The sequence below is a fragment of the Epinephelus lanceolatus genome, chromosome 18 (assembly GCF_041903045.1).
Source record: "Epinephelus lanceolatus isolate andai-2023 chromosome 18, ASM4190304v1, whole genome shotgun sequence".
NCBI classification, from domain to species: domain Eukaryota; kingdom Metazoa; phylum Chordata; class Actinopteri; order Perciformes; family Serranidae; genus Epinephelus; species Epinephelus lanceolatus.
The window spans coordinates 43,231,399-43,257,500 of record NC_135751.1 but is presented as its reverse complement, the minus strand read 5'-3'; the positions used below and the strand labels follow the sequence as shown (position 1 = coordinate 43,257,500).

At 44.4% G+C, this 26,102-nt stretch overlaps 2 protein-coding genes across 3 annotated transcripts in view; both read right to left on the bottom strand.

Moving 5' to 3' along the window:
* The window catches only part of abi3a (ABI family, member 3a), a 50,874-nt gene extending 43,686 nt beyond the window's left edge, over window positions 1-7,188 (bottom strand). The window contains exon 1 of the mRNA XM_078161721.1: window positions 7,176-7,188. The gene's annotated coding sequence lies outside the window, so the exon portion shown is untranslated. The remainder of the gene's footprint in view (window positions 1-7,175) is intronic.
* LOC117268240 (rho GTPase-activating protein 27) overlaps window positions 1-26,102 on the bottom strand; it is a 53,009-nt gene that overhangs the window by 11,242 nt on the left and 15,665 nt on the right. Inside the window, exons 2-14 of one of the 2 annotated variants that reach the window (XM_033644510.2) lie at window positions 15,730-15,859; window positions 14,439-15,397; window positions 8,414-8,632; window positions 6,693-6,860; window positions 6,458-6,622; window positions 6,239-6,304; window positions 6,085-6,132; window positions 5,916-6,008; window positions 4,464-4,544; window positions 4,066-4,131; window positions 2,852-2,919; window positions 2,653-2,740; window positions 1,876-1,977 (exon numbers count right to left, since the gene is read on the bottom strand). In XM_033644510.2, coding sequence (XP_033500401.2) covers window positions 1,876-1,977; window positions 2,653-2,740; window positions 2,852-2,919; window positions 4,066-4,131; window positions 4,464-4,544; window positions 5,916-6,008; window positions 6,085-6,132; window positions 6,239-6,304; window positions 6,458-6,622; window positions 6,693-6,860; window positions 8,414-8,632; window positions 14,439-15,397; window positions 15,730-15,760 — 2,154 coding nt within the window. In that variant the 5' untranslated portion in view covers window positions 15,761-15,859. The remainder of the gene's footprint in view (window positions 1-1,875; window positions 1,978-2,652; window positions 2,741-2,851; window positions 2,920-4,065; window positions 4,132-4,463; window positions 4,545-5,915; window positions 6,009-6,084; window positions 6,133-6,238; window positions 6,305-6,457; window positions 6,623-6,692; window positions 6,861-8,413; window positions 8,633-14,438; window positions 15,398-15,729; window positions 15,860-26,102) is intronic. The other variant, XM_033644512.2, reaches the window with a different exon arrangement.

Below are 26,102 nucleotides of genomic sequence, written 5' to 3'. Positions count from 1 at the left end.
TTGACCCGGAAGTCCAATAGCATTAAATGTGTAAGAGAAGAAGAAGCCGGTAACAACATGGAGAAATCTACATCCAGAGCTGTGACTTTTTGGACGGACCAAATGTACAGAGCTGTAAAGTTGTCCACCATGGTAGCAGTTAGCTGCTAGCTAACCGTAGCTAACTTGTTTGTCCATTGTTTGGTCTGTGACGTAATAGGTCAACAGGAAAAAGGTCCAATACTAACAAGCTGAAAGGGGGCATATCTCCACCTATCGTAGAGGAGTCGCACATACTTGGCTCAATAAATGGATTCCCCTCCCGTGCTTGTATACTGGGACAAGGACAGTAGGCCAGAGTTGAGATCAGGACTCAGAGTTGCAGTCCTATACGCCTCTCTGAGCTTCTAGTTCAGTTACCCAGCCATAGTTTTCATAGTTTTATACAAACGGTGTCTGTCCCCCGACCACCTAAATTATTTAAATCTAAAATTAAACAAAGAGGAGTTGTGCATAACAACCTCATAAAAATTAAAACCTCTTCTGTGACAGAAAGACGAAACAGGAGAATTAAATGCGGACTGTTAAATATCAGGTCTCTATCGTCTAAAGCAGTGTTAGTAAACGAATTAATATCAGATAATCATATTGATTTACTCAGTCTCACTGAAACCTGGCTGTGTCAAGATGAATATGTTAGTCTAAATGAGTCCACTCCTCCCAGTCATAATAATACCCACATTCCTCGAGGCAGCGGCCGAGGAGGGGGAGTTGCAGCCATTTTTAACTCTAGTCTGTTAATCAGCCCTAAACCTAAACTAGATTATAATTCATTTGAAAGCCTTGTTCTTAGTCTTTTACATCTGACCTGGAAAACCTCGCAGCCACTTTTATTTGTTATAGTGTACCGTGCTCCTGGCCAGTATTCTGAATTTGTATCTGAATTCTGAGTTTTTATCCAGTTTAGTTCTTAAATCAGATAAAGTTATTATTGTAGGCGATTTTAACATTCATGTCGACGTTGATAATGACTCCCTGGCTACCGCGTTTATCTCATTAATAGACTCCATTGGCTTCAGTCAGGGTGTACATGAACCCACTCACTGTTTTAACCATACCCTCGATCTAGTTCTGATGTATGGAATTGAAATTGATAACCTAAAAGTCTTTCCACAGAATCCCTCGCTATCGGATCATTATCTGATTACTTTTGATTTCTTTTTACTCGATTACACGCCACTCAGCAACAGTTACTATACTAGATGTTTATCAGATAGTGCTGTCGCAAAATTTAAGGAAAAGATTACTCCGTCATTAAATTCAATACCAAGTCCCTCAGTAACAGAGGTTTCCTGTACCGACTTTGATCATTTTGTCGATAGCGCCGTAGGCTCGCTGCGAACAACACTCGACTCTGTAGCTCCTCTTAAAAATCAATCAATCAATCAATCAATTTTATTTATAAAGCCCAATATCACAAATCACAATTTGCCTCACAGGGCTTTACAGCATACGACATCCCTCTGTCCTTATGACCCTCACAGCTGATCAGGAAAAACTCCCCAAAAAACCCTTTAACGGGGAAAAAAAACGGTAGAAACCTCAGGAAGAGCAACTGAGGAGGGATCCCTCTTCCAGGACGGACAGACGTGCAATAGATGTCGTACAGAACAGATCAGCATCATAAATTAACAAATTAACAATTATAGCCAGAACTATAATTATAATATTATTACTTTCAATAATGTTGTAACCTACTGTCATTACCTGCATCTCTCTCTCTGTCTCATTGTGTCATATGGATTACTGTTAATCTATTAATTGACTGAGTGACAAAGCGTCAGTATTTGACGAGTTCAGAAGGAGAACCGGCTGGCTGTAACCATGGTTACGTACCTCTAGAACGTTCTTCTTGGAGGACTTGTCTTTGGCGGCCCAGTCCACGGAGGCTCCTCTCAGCTCGACGGTGTATTCAGGAACAATCTGTGAGGATTTACTCTGAAGAACAGGAAGTCATCATCAGCTTAGTTTGATCTGTAGTCTGGCTGTGCTTTGAGCTAAATGCTAACATTAGCTTGCTAACGTGCTCACAGTCACAATGCTACGTGCTAATGTTTAGCATATCTCTCACGGTTTTCAGAATAAAGCTTGTGAATGAAACAGCTGTGGGTTGTTTGTGGCTGCTGATTGGTCAGACGTGCAGACGTCTCTGTGACCAGAGAACGTTAGCACGTGATGTTTTATGTTCTGCAGGGATGATGTTTTTCTGAAGTTGGTGTCGTCCTGGTTCCCTCTTCAAACAGCCACTGTGATCATCTTCAGGAGGAAGTGAACTACAGCGCTGACAGATGGGTGGAGACGTTATGTTGGGCGTGATGACGTGTTGTCGTCTCATCTTGTCAAAGACACATGAAACTGTAAACTGACAGCAGAATATTCACTGACGTCTCTTCAGCTCGTGTTAACCACAGACCTCATTTCACACAACTTCAAGACCAGGGAACAGGAAGTGCTAACGTGCTAACATGCTAACTCTTTCCTGGGTTGTAGGACTCGCTCCTGGAGAACTCTACGTGTTTAAATATTATATTGTTGTAGGTGATGACCTCATGACATGCTGTTACTACAGTGTGTATAACAGGAAATGTTCCAGGATATGCGACTGGTTCTTACAGCGTTCCCAGAGGGAGCAAATTTGGGGTCTTTGTGAAAGGTGAGGATGCCGCCGTGGAGGACGGTCCAGGACTGACTCCAGTTCTTCCTGTCAACAACAACAACAACAACAACAACAACAACAAAGTGAATATGACGTGAAGAAAACTCAGCTCCGTCCTTCAGGAGTCGAATCCATGATGTGACTTTAACGTCTCACCTGATCTTTTTACCGTTATCCACTACTTTGGTCTTATTGATGATTCCTGCTTTCTCCAGCAGATGGCACTGTGGAGACAGACAGACAGACAGACAGACAGGTGAGTCTTCAGGTTTCTTTAAACCTGCAGGTTGGCTTTGAAATATGACTCTTGTGTAAACATGGGAGTGGTGTGTGTGTGTGTGTGTGTGTGTGTGTGTGTGTGTGGTCTGATCTCTTCACTGTGTGAACACCCTCCTGATAGAACCCTTCATACTGGAACCTCCTCAGTAACTCCCCCTGAAGCTCTAGAACATCATCAAGTCCTTGAACTTCTTAAAAGATCCCTAGAATCTCTTCAAGGATCATTACAGGGTCCCACAGAACCTTAGAACCTCCTCAGTGACCCATAATACCTCCTGATGAACAAATAAAACATTCTTAGGGACTCATAGAACCTCCAACACTTTATCAAGAGCCTTTAGAACATCTTTTCAGACGCCTAAACATCCTCAATGACCTATAATGCCCCCTCAAGGACCTCTAGAACGTTCTCGTGTCACTAACTTTAGTTTCATGTTTGTTTCTGCTCCAGTTTGTGTCGTGTTCCATTAAAGTTTCCTGTTTGATCAGATTTTATATTTGACTTTAAACATTTTCTATGAATGATGATGATGAAGATGATGATGAAGATATGACATGTCACAGTTTGATTCAACATGTGCTCAATGAGAAACAGAAGAGCAGCCAGTTCCTCAGTGTCACCCTGAGAACCCTCAGCAGAACCCTCAGCAGAACCCTCGGTTACTGTGTGATCAGGGGTTAGTGCAAAAACACTGGGGAACTTTCTGGGCTCGTTCAGTTCGTGACGTTTTGCCGGCGCCCTCTGGAGGCTGCAGTCTGGATGATTATAAGAACAGTTTAAAGACACGTGAGGACACCTGACACGTGTGTCCAAAGTGTTGGACGGCGTCCTTCAAGAATAACCTTTGAAATGTTCTGTAACATCCTGATGAGCCTGAAGCCAACAGCAGGGGGCGCCGTCTGTCTGACCCGCCCACAAACTCCTCAGAAACCAGTTAGTGTTTGATGTTAGTTTGGTTCTTCAGCCGTTAGAACTAAAGTTAGTGAGACACATGTTACCATGGCAACGACATGAGATCAGACAGGATCAGTAATGTCTGACAGACGCTACCCGACAGACAGCCAGCAGCCAATCAGAGCTGAGGACCTACGTGCAGCTGGTGCGAGCCTGTGCTCCGGTCGGACAGGTTCCTCTTCAGGGGGTGTCTGTCAGAGAGCTTCATGAGGGATGACATCACGGGGGGGGTGGTTAATTCAACGATGAATGAATGAATGAATGAATGAATGAATGGATGGATGAATGGATGGATGAATGAATTGAAGAGAAATGAAGAGAGTGTCAGTGAGACAGGTAAGAGTGTGTCAGTAAGACAGGTGAGTGTGTCAGTGAGACAGGTGAAAGTGTGTCAGTGAGACAGGTGAAAGTGTGTCAGTGAGACAGGTGAGAGTGTGTCAGTGAGACAGGTGAAAGTGTGTCAGTGAGACAGGTGAGAGTGTGTCAGTGAGACAGGTGAAAGTGTGTCAGTGAGACAGGTGAAAGTGTGTCTACCTGTGGACTGTCAGGTGAGTGTCTTCTGTTGGACACATCAGGGAAGTCAGACACGTTCCTCCTGTGGCTGTGAGCAAACGTCTGGAACACAATCATTTTAAATACAGTTTCAGTTTCTATCAAAACTCTCTGATCCTTAAAAATTATGTCAACTTGTTTACAAGTCTTTATCTTGTTTACACAAGTCTTTCACTTGTTTACACTTTTCATTATCTTGTTTACACAAGTCTGTCTCTTGTTGACACATGTCATTGTCTTGTTTACACATCTTTCACTTGTTTACATGTCTTTATCTTGTTTACACAAGTCTGTCACTTGTTGATATGTGTCATTATCTTGTTTACACAAGTCTTTCACTTGTTTACACATGTCATTATCTTGTTTACACAAGTCTTTCCCTTGTTTACACTTTAATTATCTTGTTTACATATCTTTCACTTGTTTACATGTCATTATCTTGTTTACACAAGTCTGTCTCTTGTTGATACGTGTCATTATCTTGTTTACACAAGTCTTTCACTTGTTTACACGTGCCATCACGTTGTTTACACGAGTCTGTCACTTGTTTACACGTGTCGTTTTCTTGTTCACACAAGTCTGTCTCTTGTTTACACAAGTCTTTCACTTGTTTACACGTGCCATCATGTTGTTTACACAAGTCTGACTCTTGTTTACACATCATTATCTTGTTCACACAAGTCTTTCACTTGTTTACACGTGTCATTATCTTGTTTACACGTGTCATTATCTTGTTAACACAAGTCTGTCTCTTGTTGACACATCATTATCTTGTTTACACAAGTCTGTCTCTTGTTTACACATGTCATTATCTTGTTTACACAAGTCTGTCTCTTGTTTACACGTCATTATCTTGTTTACAGAAGTCTTTCACTTGTTTACACGTTTCATTATCTTGTTTACACAAGTCTTTCACTTGTTGATACGTGTCATTATCTTGTTTACACAAGTCTGTCTCTTGTTTACATGTGTCATTATCTTGTTTACACAAGTCTTTCACTTGTTTACACGTGTCATTATCTTGTTTACACAAGTCTGTCTCTTGTTTACATGTGTCATTATCTTGTTTACACAAGTCTGTCTCTTGTTTACATGTGTCATTATCTTGTTTACACAAGTCTTTCACTTGTTTACACGTGTCATTATCTTGTTTACACAAGTCTGTCTCTTGTTTACATGTGTCATTATCTTGTTTACACAAGTCTTTCACTTGTTTACACGTGTCATTATCTTGTTTACACAAGTCTGTCTCTTGTTTACACGTGTCATTATCTTGTTTACACAAGTCTGTCTCTTGTTTACATGTGTCATTATCTTGTTTACACAAGTCTTTCACTTGTTTACACGTGTCATTATCTTGTTTACACAAGTCTGTCTCTTGTTTACACGTGTTATCATGTTGTTTACATGAGCTGTCATGTTGGTGTGACTCACGTCTTCGGCCACGCTGTGTCTCCAGGTCCTGACCTGCACCGTTCCCTCCTCAGAAACTCCATTTCCCATCCGCCTCTGGGGTAAAGACGGCAGCTGGAACAATCAGTAAACGGACTGATTAACTAAAGAAAAATCAGACGCACAAACCGTCTGACCTGTGATTGGTTACCTCCTGAAGCTGAGCTCTGGGGATCCCGCCCACGTGCTGCTGAGGATTCTGGGAAAAAGAACCAGAAACAGATGGGAGGTCAGAGGTCACAGCTGAGGACACACCGACATGCTTAAGGTGTAAAGTCAGACAGGTGTGTGTGTCAGAGTCGTACTGTTGTGAAGACGTCGTTGTTCTCGTTGTGTGTGTCGACAGGATAGTCTTCCTCAGGCAGCGGCGGCTTCACGTTCATCACACAAACAACATGTAATAAAGACAAGTCAGAAATGGACACTCGACTCGTCAGATGTAGAACGACTTGTTTATACAGAATGTGGTTCTGATCAGCTGACAGCGAGTTTAAACCTGAACATGACTTATGTGGCGATCGTACCGGGCCGGCGTCGTGCCTGCTGCTGGCCGTGGATCCTGGGAGGGGGGTGGGTGAGGAGGGGGAGAGTGGCTCTGGCGCGACCCATGACGTGGCGCCAGAGACGGGGTTGTAGTAGTAAAACCTCCCTGAGACTTCGTCGACCAGCTGCTCCCAGCCGCAGGAACCCTGACAGGAAACAGTTTACAGTGAGTCAGCCAGAAACACGTTGATCCTAAAACCTGCCGGGGACTCGTACCTGAGAGGAGGCGGGGGACAGCACGGGGGAGGGGGACATCAGCTGCCCCCCCTCGCTCCCTGTGGACGTGTCCCCGGTGGACGGGGCGCCACGGGGGTCGGACCAGGTGGTCTGTCTGGTTACAGGATGGAAATAAAAGACCTTCCCACTGTCCTGGTCGGTGTGCACCTGAACACAACACAACAACACAGCAGAGTGTATTGAGATGGTGCCTTCAGGTGCACTCTGTTTACTGCAGTCATAAGAAGAGTTTAAGATTTAATCCACATTTTCAAGAAGCATCTGTTTACGTTTTGTTTACTTTACTTTTCCTTTTAAAGTTTGAATTCAGACTACAACAAATAAAAGTAACAAACTGACGCCGAGCGACAGAACGACTCAAACTACCTGAACAACAGAGACCAGTTCTGTTTTAAATATCGTTCCTCATCGTACAGTGAAATCCTCGGTGAGCTGCCGTCACTTCAGCTGAAGTTTGAAATGTTGTCTGTCCCGTCGAGCAGTCAGCTGCTCCTCAGGAACATGTGAGCTGTGAGTGGAACAAACCTGAACGGCTCCGATGACATCACGTTAAACTTTAATGACCTGACGCAGCAGATAGAGGTGGATTCAAACCAACGACTCAGCGACAGCAGCCACAGAAGTCTATACACGTCTCAAACATGTCAGATATGAAGTGTGTGTCCAGGAAGGAGAAAAAAGACATTGTGTCCAAATATGAGGACGTGTAAAAAAGAACATTAAAATAACTTACGACATAAACACTGTAAACAACTGACAGAGAGTAAAAATATAAAGTTATAAACTGTGTTCACTTCACTGACGCTTCAACTCCTTTCAGCACTTTAACGTGAACTGTCACTTCTGTCAGTCGTCACTTTCGTCTGCTGCCACTTCAGCTGTTTTCAGTCCTGCGTCTCATCAACACTTCAGTTTCTCTCAGTGTTTCTGTCTCAGCTTCCTGAAAGGTCCCGACACGGCGAGCCGACAGACGCCCTCGTCTCTGCGCTGTGTGCCGCACCGTCGGCCCCGTCAGGCTTATTTCAGATGATTCAGGATGTTGAATCTGAGTCGCTGGTAGGTTGGTTATTCTACAGACCACAGAGACGTTACATTTGAACGTTATCACGTAGTAGACACGTTAAAACTGTACGTTTCAACAACGACGTAGTTAATGTGTGGTGACGTGCAGGAAAAGATCATGTGTTGGATTAAACACGTGGTTAGGAGGAACCATCTTTTCTGGAAACACGCCGACGGGTCACTAAAAAACACGTGGTGTTTGTTGGTTGAACGGCGGTCTGCAGCTTGGTGGGCGTCTCTACGAACTGTCACACCATCCGCCATCCCACTCCACCCTCTCCTCAAATCACCGCCGCTTTGTCATCTATTTCAACGTCACATACCAACACACAGACGCACCTTTCGTGGTGGTATGATACACACCAGACGGTGGTTATTTCTGATGTTGCAAGCCACGGCTGAACTCGTCACATACCGCTGCTTTGTCAGCGGAAGTCGGTGTCAGACCGTGACGGACTGAGACGTTTTTCATGTCTGTATGATTCGCTCTGAACATCAGAAACAGCTGCTGCAGGAAACTACCGTGCGTCACCTGATGTCACATGATGTTACTAACGGCCTAACCATGACGTGCTTTTATTGTCTAAACTCCAGAAAGTTGCGTTCTCCTGGCGACTGGACTGATGAGGTCATCTTACCTGCCAGCCATCCTGTGGGCTGATGGGGGAGGCGGGGCTTATCATCCCAGAGGAGGAGACTGAAGAGGAGGGGGTGTGGTCTGTGGTGACGGGGATGTGGTCAGGAGGAGGTGATGAGGGGAGGGCGGGGCCAGAGACAGATATCTGAGGGACGGCCGGTTTCTTCAGAGACGAGACGTTAGCGTAGATCGACGAGGTTGCGGTGACCACGCTGTGGTCCTACAGAGAGACAGAGTTTAAAGGGACAGTACGTCAGGAAACATTTAACCCTCTACAGACACAGACACCTGCTGCTTCAGGACTCAGTGAATGAATGAATGAATGAATGAATGAATGAACGTTCAAACACAACATCTGGAGGAGCCGACAGAGGAGCAGCCGGTTCAGGGACATTTCCATCTGTTGGATCTGCTCTGTGATGACATGTCAGACATGTTTACTGCTGATCTGAGCTGTTTGTTTAACGTGTTTGTGTTTGCTGATGAACTCTGTGTGTGTGTGTGTGTGTGTGTGTGTGTGTGCGTGTGTGGGTGGAGTGAGCTGCTGTTGGACAGGAAGTACCCCTCCTATGTTTTATAAACACACACAGACATGAGGACAGGCTGAAAAAGAGAGACTGTCCAATAAAAATCAGTCACTCATCAGTTTTTCTTGTTGATATGAAGGTTTGATTCTGGTTATTGATCTGTCTGCTGTTTGTTGTGTACGTGATGCAGTCATCAGTCAGCCGAGGAGAAAATCTGACTTCATCAAATCGCTACACTGACATGAATCTGACCAACTTCACCTGATGATGAAACAGTGACTGAGCGTCCTAAACAATGTAAACACTGTAAACAATGTAAACACTGTAAACAATGTGAACAGAGACACCTTGTAATAAAGTTATATTCTGTTTGTCTGCATCCTGTCTTTGTCACGTTGTTACTGAAGCTGCTGTGTGTCTTTACTCCGTAAACACAGGCGCTAACACTGCGTACACACAGGCGCTAACACTGCATATACACACAGGCGCTCACACTGCGTACACACAGGCGCTAACACTGCGTATACACAGGCGCTAACACTGCGTACACACAGGCGCTAACACTGCGTACACACAGGCGCTAACACTGCGTATACACAGGCGCTAACACTGCGTACACACAGGCGCTAACACTGTGTATACACACAGGCGCTAACACTGCGTACACACAGGCGCTAACACTGCGTATACACACAGGCGCTAACACTGCGTATACACACAGGCGCTAACACTGCGTACACACAGGCGCTAACACTGCGTATACTGCGTACACACACACTGCATACACACACAGGCGCTAACACTGCGTACACACAGGTGCTAACACTGCGTATACACAGGCGCTCACACTGCGTACACACAGGCGCTAACACTGCGTATACACACAGGTGCTAACACTGCGTACACACACAGGCGCTAACACTGCGTACACACAGGCGCTAACACTGCGTACACACAGGCGCTAACACTGCGTACACACAGGCGCTAACACTGCGTATACACAGGCCCTAACACTGCGTATACACAGGCGCTAACACTGCGTACACACAGGCGCTAACACTGCGTACACACAGGCGCTAACACTGCGTACACACAGGCGCTAACACTGCGTATACACACAGGCGCTAACACTGCGTACACACAGGCGCTAACACTGCGTATACACACAGGCGCTAACACTGCGTATACACACAGGCGCTAACACTGCGTACACACAGGCGCTAACACTGCGTATACACACAGGCGCTAACACTGCGTACACACAGGCGCTAACACTGCGTATACACACAGGCGCTAACACTGCGTATACACACAGGCGCTAACACTGCAGCACAGTTACTTCCTGTTTATACTGCACAGAAACAACACAGCAGCATGCTGACAGACTCAGGATCAGCTGAGACTCCTCTCAGTTTTCAACACATTGTCACAGGTCAGAGGTCACATCATCATCATCATCATCATCACCACACTACATCTCCTGTCAGCTGATCAGAAATCAGATCTAATTTCCTCGTTAAAGGATCTGTTAATAAAGAATCGTTGATCAGAGCATCAGTCCATCTTAATGAGTCGGTTGTTTGTTTTAAAGTAAACAAAGCTGAAACAGTTCAGTCAGTGTGAACTTACCCATAATGCCTCTGTCTGATTGTGTCTGTAGGTTTAACTTTCCTCAACATCAGATTCCATCAGAAAAACTTCACACAGGTCACAGTCTGAAACTGAAGCTGTTTCATGACTGCAGCTCTCCTCTCTGCGGCATGTGGCCCCGCCCCCATGTTATCTGCAGCATGTGGCCCCGCCCCCATGTTATCTGCAGCATGTGGCCCCGCCCCCATGTTATCTGCAGCATGTGGCCCCACCCCTGTGTGCAAATGGGCTGTCTGTGTTCTGAGTCTGAACTGGATCACAGGTTTGATCCTGGATCTCCACGTCACTTAACAACCTCGAACCTCTTTACAGAGGTTCCTCACAGACTAAAACAACCTCTTCAAGGACTCCTGGAGCCTTTTCAAGGACTTTTACAACCTCGTCAACCTCCTCAAGAACTGCTTGAACCTCTTTAGGGAAGGGTACGACCTCTTCAAGGACCCTATTAAACCTCTGTACAGATGTACAGGACTTCCTCTCATACTAACAGAACGTGTTCAGGGCTTGTGGAGTCCTGTTTGTTTCCACATGTTCAAAATGACCTGTCCAGTAATGACAGACAGACAGACAGACAGACAGACGGTGGCGTTAGGATCATCAGGCGTCTGCTGCTGAGACTCTTCATCATCATCATCCTCCTCCACAGAACTGTCCTCTCTTCCCTGTTTTTATCTCCAGAGTTCTGACGCCAACAAACGAGTCAACAGGAAGTTTATCAGCCAGTCACATGACCGCTGCTCATTACACTGACCTGACATCTGTGATCCTGAACCACTGCTGCCCCCTGCTGCTCACCATCACCACCATAATCATCATCACCATCATCATCATCATCACTGTGTAACTACAGGAGGAAGTAGTAATCCCTGGATGTTTTCACCTCCTGCAGAATTCTTCCTCCATGAACGACTTTAAGTCTGATCACTCAGTCTGACCTCACTCAGTCTGACCTCACACAGTCTGACCTCACACAGTCTGACCTCACACAGTCTGACCTCACACAGTCTGACCTCACACAGGGTGCGTCCCAAGTCCCTTAAATTTACTGCTAACCAAATAACCTAGCCACCTAACCTAACTGTTTAGTCCCTCCCATTTAGGAAAACATTTAAAGAGTTAGGAGTGACGAGCGAGGATTGCTGATTAGAGACATGAGACAGCCTTACTCTGAAGCGTCATGTAAAGTGATGTCCTTTTCTGGTGACAGCGGCACAGCTGGATCTGCTGCATAACGGAGCCAGCGTTTGGCGTACATCCCAAGCCACATTATATTCACTGATTCCCCCCCTCCCCCCCCCTCCCCCCCGCTGTCAGGACTTTGGTCACACAGTTTTGCATGTATTACTATTGTTACTGAGTCATTTGCTGAAGTTTGTGGCAATTAAAAAACGGTCTGTAGCCCTGCCACTGTCACTGTGATGAGCATCATTATTATTATTATTATTATTATTATTATTATCATTATCATTATCATTATTATTATTATTATTAAATCCACTTGCCATCATTCAACAAGTCAGCTGCTGAGTGAATAAGACATCAGACCTGTCAGTCTGCCTCAATCAATCAATTTTATTTATAAAGCCCAATATCACAAATCACAATTTGCCTCACAGGGCTTTACAGCATACGACATCCCTCTGTCCTTATGACCCTCACAGCTGATCAGGAAAAACTCCCCAAAAAAAACCTTTAACAGGGAAAAAAAAACGGTAGAAACCTCAGGAAGAGCAACTGAGGAGGGATCCCTCTTCCAGGACGGACAGACGTGCAATAGATGTCGTACAGAACAGATCAACATGATAAATTAACAGTAATCCGTATGACACAATGAGACAGAGAGAGAGAGAGACAGAGAGAGAGAGAGACAGACAGAGAGAGAGACAGAGAGAGAGACAGACAGAGAGAGAGAGAGAGAGAGAGAGATGCAGGACAGACGGTAATGACAGTAGCTTATAACAACATTAATGAAAGTAATAATAATAATTAATATTAATATTACCTACAGCCTATTAAACATTATTTCACTCACATGACATGCAGGACAATTAATGATGGGCAAATATGTGTGTGTGTGTGTGTGTGTGTGTGTGCGCGCGGTGTTATATCAACACTTGTGGTTCTGGACATGAGCAGCTGCACATTTAACAGCCACACATCACAGACAGTCCGCTGAACAACGCAACGGGTTGTGAATGAAATAAACTTAATTACAACATGACAGTCTTGCAGGAAATATCATCAACGTTACTCTTTATAGTCACGTAGGCATGTGAATTATCAAATGAGCCGGACGTAGGGGGCGGGTATTTATACGTCATGGCCTCAAGCTGAAAAAGACTTCCTGTTAGGAAGCTCTCGTGTTACCTTACTCATCATCAACATCATCAACTCCTAACGCTAACTCCTTACTGACAGGAATAAGAGACATGAGACGGCCTTAAAGATGGCGGACCTCGAACGACTTCCGGTTCAAGTCAGGAGTTAGCAATATAAAATAAGAGACTTGGGACGTACCCACAGTCTGACAATCACACAGTCTGACATCACACATTAAAGAATACATGAAGCCGACCTTTGACCTTTTGGATATAAAATGTCATCACTTCATTGTCTTATCCTGTTAGACGTTTATGTGAAGTTTTGTCATAATTAATGTGTGAATTCTTCAGTTATGTGAGGTCACACTGACCTTTGACCTTTACCCACCAAAATCTAATCAGTTCATCATTGAGTTCAAGAGGACGTTTGTGCCAAAATTATAGAAATTCAAGACGTTGTTGAGATACGACGTTCATGAGACAGACAGACACCTGAGGACAATAAAATCAACTCTTCACCTTTAAATTAACTTTGACTGCGTTCAGCTCGTCACCAACACGTCCAATCAGACTTCACCTAGTGCTAAACATTACATCATCACATCACCTCACCTCAGCCTCCTTCATTCAGGAACTTCTTTCATCACACACACACACACACACACACACACACACACACGTAACGTCCTCTCTCGTCCTGCAGGTGTCGCTGCATCGTCGCCCTCTCTCAGTTTCCTGTCTGACCCTGAACACATCCTGCCAGCTGTGACATCACTACATCCTGCTGACCTCATCACATCCTGCTGTGACATCACTAGACCCCCCCCCCGCCCGCCCTCCACAATAAGTAAATAAATATCTCTAATTATGAATTCATTAAAATTACACACAAAAAACTAAATCAATTAAAATAATTCCCAATGATAAACACAAATGAATCAATAATATGACAGGAAACAAATAAACAAATCAAAATCATATAAATAAAAATAATAAATAAATAAAACACTAAAAATAAAAACTAAATATAGAAGAATCCAGATCAGAGTGAGTTCAGGTTGTTTCCAGGATCAGAGTGTGTCAGTCCAGGAGGTCAAAGGTCAACCGTGTTTCTGCTCTGATGAGAAGACAAAGAGGAAACAGCTTTTTCTTTTTCTTCTCTCACTTCCTGTGTGGACGCTGCAGGAAGTGACACGCAGCGGAGGGTCTTTATTTTGTAGCTCTGAGATCTGACTGAGCCTCATGTGGCAACAGCATCAAAATATTTTACTGATGATTAATCTCATCTGCCGACGATCAGCCGCAACTGAGCCGACCGTCACAGTGTCACAGAGGACTGACACACTGACGCACTCTGTGTGTGTGTGTGTGTGTGTGTGTGTGTGTGTGTGTGTGTGTGTGGTCCACCACTGAAGGACTCATCTGTCACATGAGGACCATCACACCGTCTGAACGTGGACTCTGAGCCGGGACACACCTCGTGAAACATTTCATAACAACACAGATTCTCAGGTCTCGGGTGTCTTACCTGTGTGGGGGGCGGGGCAGGTGCAGGCTCAGACGGTGCTCCAGGACTCACTCTTCCTCCCGTCAGAGCCTCCAGGTCCAGGTTCAGGTCCTGAATAGACTCGTAGATGTGGTTTGACTCTTCCTCCTTTACTGATTCCTTCTCACCACTGCTCTCCTCTTCGCTCGTCTCCTCCTCCACCACCTCCTCCTCCTCAGGCTCTATCGAGGACTCCTGGTGGTCATGGCGACCCGTGGATGGCGAGGACATGCTGTGGTGGTCGTTGTGGGGAGGGATCACAGGGACCACCGGTGTCTCCACGGGTATGGGCTGGGTGTGGGGGCGGGGAGTGGAGATGGGGTCTGCAGGACTGAAACTGGGAACTCGAGCTTTGTCGGACTCCCTGTGGTCGTCCAGGAACCCCGCCAAGTGCTTTTTGCTCATAGCATCATCGGCCATGTTTGTAGTCCCACTGGCTGCTGTGGTCCCGGGTTCTGTGGGACCAGCAGGAGGGTTGCTGGGATGTCGCGGTGCCGGTGTCACCGCAGACGACAGGTCATTAAAGTCCAGCGGGACACCAAACGTGGACATGCGGTTCTCAGTCTTGCGGTATCCAGTGGAAGCATCAGGTCTGACACGTATCATCACCTCGTCCCCTGATTTGGTTCTGGGCTCCTCCAGAGTCTTTGGAACAGGGACGGGGACGGGGACAGGGACAGGAACAGGCACCGCAGCAGGAAGCAGCACCGGTTCAGGACTGGGCGGATCAAAGTCCAGAGGCAAGGGGAGGTCCAGTGGCAGCTCCTTGACGTATTTGGCAGGGATGTAGAAGGGCTTGGAGTTACGGTCCCTCCGGACCTGCCACCAGTGGTCGTTGGTCTTAGCCAGCAGGACGTAGCGTTCGTTGGGTCTGATGGAGACCAGAGCGCCGTCCCGACCCTGGTACTCATACTGAAATTCCACCAGAACCAGACCCAGACCTGCAGGACCCAGACCAGACCGGAAGGTCAGAGGAAATGATGAAGAACAGTGTTGCGGTAAGCATCATTGCCGCTATTGCTGCTAACATTACTACTGCTAACATTACTACTTTTCCTGCTAGTATTACTACTTTCATTGCTAAAATTACTGCTAACGTCGCGAACATTACAACTCTCATTACTAACATTACTACTTTCATTGCTAACATTATTGCTGCTAACATTTCCACTTTCATTGCTTTTACCGCTACCATCGCTAACATTACTACGCTCTCTTCAGTCTCCTTTGAGAACAATAAGCTCATGAAAAGTTCAGTAAAATGAGGACTCACCTGGGCCAATCTGGGAGGAGGTAGTTGCCATGGCGACAGTCCTGTGCTCCTCAGGCCCCGCCCCTCTCAGACAGTTGGGCAGGTGACAGTGAAGGGAAGGGGTCAAAGGTCGCACCCAATCATGAATGCCCTGAAAGAGAGACACATCCCATCAGCTCAGACCTGTTATCCATTGTCCTGTTAGTGACAGTAAACTCTGTGCTTTCATGATGTCATTATTATCGTTAGTGTTTGAAGTGATGTCACAGACTGGGAACCAGTCAGAACACTGTCTGAAGGAACGTTCGTATTTCAGCTCCTCTCATCAGAGTGCTGATGCTAACATGATGCTAACAGCTAATATGTGAGGATTCCATCCATCCTTCAGTGATCAGTGCAGTTTAAACATGAGGAATATTGTGGATTGTTTTCTGTCCCTCATAATGACACCTGTCCATATCAAACTGTCCTCATGATGGTTCATACACTGATAAAAACCTGCATCCTTCTGCATCGCCATGTGAACAGCTGCCGTCTCACCTGATTGGCTCTGACAGCGGCGCTCTAACTTACAAATTGGGCTCAGGTTTATCGGGCTCCCACATGAGTCAGAGGTGTACCTGAAGACGAAGTACTTGAGACAGCACGACTGAAGACTTCTACAGAGACCAGTGACATCACACCTGAGGGTTCACACTACTTTAGCTGTTACGGCTACTACCGCTGCTACTGCTAACATTACTGCTGATATTGCTGCTGACATTACTGCTGGCATTACTGCAGACATTGCTGCTGACATTACTGCTGACATTGCTGCTGACATTACTGCTGACATTACTGCTAACATTACTGCTGGCATTACTGCTAACATTACTGCTGACATTACTGCTAGCATTACTGCAGACATTGCTGCTGACATTACTGCTGACATTGCTGCTGACATTACTGCTGACATTGCTGCTGACATTACTGCTGACATTGCTGCTGACATTACTGCTAACATTACTGCTGGCATTACTGCTGACATTGCTGCTGACATTACTGCTGACATTGCTGCTGACATTACTGCTGACATTGCTGCTGACATTACTGCTGACATTACTGCTGGCATTACTGCTGACATTGCTGCTGACATTACTGCTGACATTACTGCTGGCATTACTGCTGACATTACTGCTAACATTACTGCAGACATTGCTGCTGACATTACTGCTGACATTGCTGCTGACATTACTGCAGACATTGCTGCTGACATTACTGCTGACATTGCTGCTGACATTACTGCTAACATTACTGCTGGCATTACTGCTGACATTGCTGCTGACATTACTGCTGACATTACTGCTGACATTGCTGCTGACATTGCTGCTGACATTACTTCTGACATTACTGCTGACATTGCTGCTGACATTACTGCTGACATTGCTGCTGACATTACTGCTGACATTGCTGCTGGCATTACTGCTGACATTACTGCTGACATTGCTGCTGACATTACTGCTGACATTGCTGCTGACATTACTGCTGACATTACTGCTGACATTGCTGCTGACATTACTGCTGACATTGCTGCTGGCATTACTGCTGACATTACTGCTGACATTGCTGCTGACATTACTGCTGACATTGCTGCTGACATTACTGCTGACATTACTGCTGACATTGCTGCTGACATTACTGCTGACATTGCTGCTGGCATTACTGCTGACATTACTGCTGACATTGCTGCTGACATTACTGCTGACATTGCTGCTGACATTACTGCTGACATTACTGCTGACATTGCTGCTGACATTACTGCTGACATTGCTGCTGACATTACTGCTGACATTGCTGCTGACATTACTGCTGACATTACTGCTGACATTGCTGCTGACATTACTGCTGACATTGCTGCTGACATTACTGCTGACATTGCTGCTGGCATTACTGCTGACATTACTGCTGACATTGCTGCTGACATTACTGCTGACATTGCTGCTGACATTACTGCTGACATTACTGCTGGCATTACTGCTGACATTGCTGCTGACATTACTGCTGACATTACTGCTGGCATTGCTGCTGACATTACTGCTAACATTACTGCTGGCATTACTGCTGACATTGCTGCTGACATTACTGCTGACATTACTACTGACATTGCTGCTGACATTACTGCTGACATTATTGCTGACATTACTGCTGGCATTACTGCTGACATTGCTGCTGACATTACTGCTGACATTACTGCTGGCATTACTGCAGACATTGCTGCTGACATTACTGCTGACATTGCTGCTGACATTACTGCTGACATTACTGCTAACATTACTGCTGGCATTACTGCTAACATTACTGCTGACATTATTACTGCTAACATTACTGCTGGCATTACTGCTAACATTACTGCTGACATTATTACTGACATTACTGCAGACATTGCTGCTGACATTACTGCTGACATTGCTGCTGACATTACTGCTGACATTACTGCTGACATTACTGCTGGCATTACTGCAGACATTGCTGCTGACATTACTGCTGACATTACTGCTAACATTACTGCTGATATTGCTGCTGACATTACTGCTGGCATTACTGCTAACATTACTGCTAACATTGCTGCTGACATTACTGCTGACATTACTGCTGGCATTACTGCTGACATTACTGCTGACATTACTGCTGACATTACTGCTGGCATTACTGCAGACATTACTGCTGACATTACTGCTGACATTACTGCTGGCATTACTGCAGACATTGCTGCTGATATTGCTGCTGACATTACTGCTGGCATTACTGCTAACATTACTGCTAACATTACTGCTGATATTGCTGCTGACATTGCTGCTGGCATTACTGCTAACATTACTGCTGACATTACTGCTGACATTACTACTGACATTACTGCTGATATTGCTGCTGACATTACTGCTGGCATTACTGCTGACATTGCTGCTAACATTGCTGCTAACATTACTGCTGACATTACTGCTGACATTACTGCTGACATTGCTGCTGGCATTACTGCTAACATTGCTGCTAACATTACTGCTGACATTACTGCTGACATTACTACTGGAATTAATGCTGACATTACGGCTGGCATTACTGCTGACATTACAGCTGGCATTACTGCTGACATTACTACTGACATTGCTGCTGACATTATTGCTGGCATTGCTGCTGACATTACTGCTAACATTACTGCTGGCATTACTGCTGGCATTACTGCTAACATTACTGCTGGCATTACTGCTGGCATTACTGCTGACATTACTGCTGACATTGCTGCTGACATTACTGCTGACATTACTGCTAACATTATTGCTGACATTACTGCTGAAATTACTATTGACATTGCTGCTGGCATTACTGCTGACATTACTGCTAACAATACTGCTGACATTACTGGTGACATTATTGCTGACATTGCTGGCATTACTGCTGACATTACTGCTAACATTACTGCTAACGTTACTGCTGGCATTACTGCTGGCATTACTGCTAACATTACTGCTGACATTACTGCTAACATTACTGCTGACGTTACTGCTGACGTTACTGCTGACATTACTGCTGACAGTGCTGCTGGCATTACTGCTGACATTACTGCTGACATTGCTGCTGGCATTGCTGCTGGCATTACTGCTGGCATTACTGCTAACATTGCTGCTGACATTACTGCTGGCATTACTGCTGGCATTACTGCTAACATTGCTGCTGACATTACTTCTGACATCGCTGCTGGCATTACTGCAGACATTGCTGCTGACATTATTGCTGACATTACTGCTGACATTACTGCTGGCATTACTGCTAACATTGCTGCTGACATTACTGCTAACATTATTGCTGACATTACTGCTGGCATTACTGCTGACATTACTGCTGGCATTACTGCTAACACTACTGCTGACATTGCTGCTGGCATTACTGCTGACATTACTGCTGACATTACTGCTAACATTGCTGCTGACATTGCTGCTGACATTACTGCTAACATTACTGCTGACATTACTGCTGACATTACTGCTGACATTGCTGCTGACATTATTGCTGACATTACTGCTGACATTACTGCTGGCATTACTGCTGATATTGCTGCTGACATTATTGCTGACATTACTGCTGACATTACTGCTGACATTGCTGCTGACATTATTGCTGACATTTCTGCTGACATTATTGCTGACATTACTGCTGACATTACTGCTGGCATTACTGCTGACATTATTACTGACATTACTGCTGACATTACTGCTAACATTACTGCTGACGTTACTGCTGACGTTACTGCTGACATTACTGCTGACAGTGCTGCTGGCATTACTGCTGACATTACTGCTGACATTGCTGCTGGCATTGCTGCTGGCATTACTGCTGGCATTACTGCTAACATTGCTGCTGACATTACTGCTGGCATTACTGCTGGCATTACTGCTAACATTGCTGCTGACATTACTTCTGACATCGCTGCTGGCATTACTGCAGACATTGCTGCTGACATTATTGCTGACATTACTGCTGACATTACTGCTGGCATTACTGCTAACATTGCTGCTGACATTACTGCTAACATTATTGCTGACATTACTGCTGGCATTACTGCTAACATTACTGCTGGCATTACTGCTAACACTACTGCTGACATTGCTGCTGGCATTACTGCTGACATTACTGCTGACATTACTGCTAACATTGCTGCTGACATTATTGCTGACATTACTGCTGACATTACTGCTGGCATTACTGCTGATATTGCTGCTGACATTATTGCTGACATTACTGCTGACATTACTGCTGACATTGCTGCTGACATTATTGCTGACATTTCTGCTGACATTACTGCTGACATTACTGCTGACATTACTGCTGGCATTACTGCTGACATTATTACTGACATTACTGCTGACATTACTGCTGACATTGCTGCTGACATTATTGCTGACATTGCTGCTGGCATTACTGCTGACATTGCTGCTAGCATTACTGCTGACATTACTGCTGGCATTACTGCTGACATTATTACTGACATTACTGCTGACATTACTGCTGACATTGCTGCTGACATTATTGCTGACATTGCTGCTGGCATTACTGCTGACATTGCTGCTAGCATTACTGCTGACATTACTTCTGACATTACTGCTGACATTGCTGCTGACATTATTGCTGACATTACTGCTGACATTACTGCTGACATTGCTGCTGACATTATTGCTGACATTACTGCTGACATTACTGCTGACATTATTGCTGACATTACTGCTGACATTACTGCTGACATTGCTGCTGACATTATTGCTGACATTGCTGCTGACATTACTGCTGACATTGCTGCTGACATTATTGCTGACATTACTGCTAACATTACTGCTGGCTCTACTGCTGGCATTACTGCTAACATTACTGCTGACATTACTGCTGACATTATTTCTGACATTACTGCTGGCATTACTGCTCACATTATTGCTAACATTACTGCTGACATTACTGCTGACATTGCTGCTGACATTACTGCTGACATTACTGCTGACATTGCTGCTGACATTATTGCTGACATTACTGCTGACATTACTGCTGGCATTACTGCTGATATTGCTGCTGACATTATTGCTGACATTACTGCTGACATTACTGCTGACATTGCTGCTGACATTATTGCTGACATTTCTGCTGACATTATTGCTGACATTACTGCTGACATTACTGCTGGCATTACTGCTGACATTATTACTGACATTACTGCTGACATTACTGCTGACATTGCTGCTGACATTATTGCTGACATTGCTGCTGGCATTACTGCTGACATTGCTGCTAGCATTACTGCTGACATTACTGCTGGCATTACTGCTGACATTATTACTGACATTACTGCTGACATTACTGCTGACATTGCTGCTGACATTATTGCTGACATTGCTGCTGGCATTACTGCTGACATTGCTGCTAGCATTACTGCTGACATTACTTCTGACATTACTGCTGACATTGCTGCTGACATTATTGCTGACATTACTGCTGACATTACTGCTGACATTGCTGCTGACATTATTGCTGACATTACTGCTGACATTACTGCTGACATTATTGCTGACATTACTGCTGACATTACTGCTGACATTGCTGCTGACATTATTGCTGACATTGCTGCTGACATTACTGCTGACATTGCTGCTGACATTATTGCTGACATTACTGCTAACATTACTGCTGGCTCTACTGCTGGCATTACTGCTGACATTACTGCTGACATTACTGCTGACATTATTTCTGACATTACTGCTGGCATTACTGCTCACATTATTGCTAACATTACTGCTGACATTACTGCTGACATTGCTGCTGACATTACTGCTAACATTACTGCTGGCTCTACTGCTGGCATTACTGCTAACATTACTGCTGACATTACTGCTGACATTATTTCTGACATTACTGCTGGCATTACTGCTCACATTATTGCTAACATTACTGCTGACATTACTGCTGACATTGCTGCTGACATTACTGCTAACATTACTGCTGACATTGCTGCTGGTATTACTGCTAACATTACAGCTGACATTACTGCTGACATTGCTGCTGACATTATTGCTAACATTACTGCTAACATTGCTGCTGACATTGCTGCTGACATTACTGCTAACATTACTGCTAACATTGCTGCTGACATTGCTGCTGACATTACTGCTAACATTACTGCTAACATTACTGCTGACATTGCTGCTGGTATTACTGCTAACATTACTGCTGACATTACTGCTGACATTGCTGCTGACATTATTGCTGACATTACTGCTAACATTACTGCTGACATTATTGCTGACATTATTGCTGACATTACTGCTGACATTACTGCTGGAATTACTGCTAACATTACTGCTGACATTACTGCTAACATTACTGCTGACATTACTGCTGACATTGCTGCTGACATTACTGCTAACATTACTGCTGACATTGCTGCTGGTATTACTGCTAACATTACAGCTGACATTACTGCTGACATTGCTGCTGACATTATTGCTAACATTACTGCTAACATTGCTGCTGACATTGCTGCTGACATTACTGCTAACATTACTGCTAACATTGCTGCTGACATTGCTGCTGACATTACTGCTAACATTACTGCTAACATTACTGCTGACATTGCTGCTGGTATTACTGCTAACATTACTGCTGACATTACTGCTGACATTGCTGCTGACATTATTGCTGACATTACTGCTAACATTACTGCTGACATTATTGCTGACATTATTGCTGACATTACTGCTGACATTACTGCTGGAATTACTGCTAACATTACTGCTGACATTACTGCTAACATTACTGCTGACATTACTGCTGACATTGCTGCTGACATTACTGCTGACATTACTGCTAACATTACTGCTGACATTACTGCTGACATTGCTGCTGGCATTACTGCTGACATTACTGCTAACATTACTGCTGACATTACTGCTGACATTGCTGCTGGCATTACTGCTGACATTACTGCTGACATTGCTGCTGGCATTACTGCTGACATTACTGCTAACATTACTGCTGACATTGCTGCTGACATTACTGCTGACATTACTGCTGACATTGCTGCTGACATTGCTGCTGACATTACTGCTAACATTGCTGCTGACATTGCTGCTGACATTACTGCTAACATTACTGCCAACATTACTGCTGACATTGCTGCTGACATTACTGCTGACATTGCTGCTAACATTACTGCTGACATTACTGCTGACATTGCTGCTGGCATTACTGCTGACATTACTGCTAACATTACTGCTGACATTGCTGCTAACATTACTGCTGACATTACTGCTGACATTGCTGCTGACATTGCTGCTGACATTACTGCTAACATTACTGCCAACATTACTGCTGACATTGCTGCTGGTATTACTGCTAACATTACTGCTGACATTACTGCTGACATTGCTGCTGACATTACTGCTAACATTACTGCTGACATTGCTGCTGGTATTACTGCTAACATTACAGCTGACATTACTGCTGACATTGCTGCTGACATTATTGCTAACATTACTGCTAACATTGCTGCTGACATTGCTGCTGACATTACTGCTAACATTACTGCTAACATTGCTGCTGACATTGCTGCTGACATTACTGCTAACATTACTACTAACATTACTGCTGACATTGCTGCTGGTATTACTGCTAACATTACTGCTGACATTACTGCTGACATTGCTGCTGACATTATTGCTGACATTACTGCTAACATTACTGCTGACATTATTGCTGACATTATTGCTGACATTACTGCTGACATTACTGCTGGAATTACTGCTAACATTACTGCTGACATTGCTGCTAACATTACTGCTCACATTACTGCTGACATTGCTGCTCGCATTACTGCTGACATTACTGCTAACATTACTGCTGACATTGCTGCTGACATTATTGCTGACATTACTGCTGGCATTACTGCTGGAATTACTGCTAACATTACTGCTAACATTGCTGCTGACATTTCTGCTGACATTATTGCTGACATTGCTGCTGGCATTACTGCTGACATTGCTGCTGACATTACTGCTGACATTGCTGCTGACATTGCTGCTGACATTATTGCTAACATTACTGCTGACGTTACTGCTGACATTACTACTGACATTGCTGCTGACATTACTGCTGACGTTACTGCTGACATTACTGCTGACATTGCTGCTGACAGTACTGCTGACATTGCTGCTGACATTATTGCTGACATTATTGCTGACATTACTGCTGACATTACTGCTGGAATTACTGCTAACATTACTGCTGACATTGCTGCTAACATTACTGCTCACATTACTGCTGACATTGCTGCTCGCATTACTGCTGACATTACTGCTAACATTACTGCTGACATTGCTGCTGACATTATTGCTGACATTACTGCTGGCATTACTGCTGGAATTACTGCTAACATTACTGCTAACATTGCTGCTGACATTTCTGCTGACATTATTGCTGACATTGCTGCTGGCATTACTGCTGACATTGCTGCTGACATTACTGCTGACATTGCTGCTGACATTGCTGCTGACATTATTGCTAACATTACTGCTGACGTTACTGCTGACATTACTACTGACATTGCTGCTGACATTACTGCTGACGTTACTGCTGACATTACTGCTGACATTGCTGCTGACAGTACTGCTGACATTGCTGCTGACATTGCTGCTGACATTACTGCTGACATTACTGCTAACATTACTGCTGACATTGCTGCTGACATTACTGCTGACATTACTGCTAACATTACTGCTGACGTTACTGCTGACGTTACTGCTGACATTACTGCTAACATTGCTGCTGACATTACTGCTGACATTGCTGCTGACATTGCTGCTGACATTGCTGCTGGCATTACTGTTGACATTACTGTGTGTGAATATGCAAAAACGATGTTGGACTCCGTAGTTTTCTCTGGACCCCTCCCAAATCTGACCAGTGATGACATGTTTAGTCGCATGTCATCACTTAATCGCTGGCTGTCCAGGTGGTGTCCAGCAAACGATGTGTGTTTTGTTAATAATTGGCAAACTTTCTGGGGAAAACCTGGTCTTATTAGGAGAGACGGTATTCATCCCACTTTGGATGGAGCTGCTCTCATTTCTAGGAACCTGGCAAACTTTATTAGTAATTTAAATCCCTGACAACCCAGAGTTGAGACCAGGACTCGGAGACGCAGTCCTATACACCTCTCTGAGCTTCTAGTTCAGTTACCCAGCCATAGTTTTCATAGTTTTATACAAACGGTGTCTGTCCCCCGACCACCTAAATTATTTAAATCTAAAATTAAACAAAGAGGAGTTGTGCATAACAACCTCATAAAAATTAAAACCTCTTCTGTGACAGAAAGACAAAACAGGAGAATTAAATGCGGACTGTTAAATATCAGGTCTCTATCGTCTAAAGCAGTGTTAGTAAACGAATTAATATCAGATAATCATATTGATTTACTCAGTCTCACTGAAACCTGGTTGTGTCAAGATGAATATGTTAGTCTCAATGAATCCACTCCTCCCAGTCATAATAATACCCACATTCCTCGAGGCAGCGGCCGAGGAGGGGGAGTTGCAGCCATTTTTAACTCCCTAGCCCTAAACCTAAACTAGATTATAATTCATTTGAAAGCCTCGTTCTTAGTCTTTTACATCCGACCTGGAAAACCTCGCAGCCACTTTTATTTGTTATAGTGTACCGTGCTCCTGGCCCGTATTCTGAATTTGTATCTGAATTCTCAGAGTTTTTATCCAGTTTAGTTCTTAAATCAGATAAAGTTATTATTGTAGGCGATTTTAACATTCATGTCGACGTTGATAATGACTCCCTGGCTACCGCGTTTATCTCATTATTAGACTCCATTG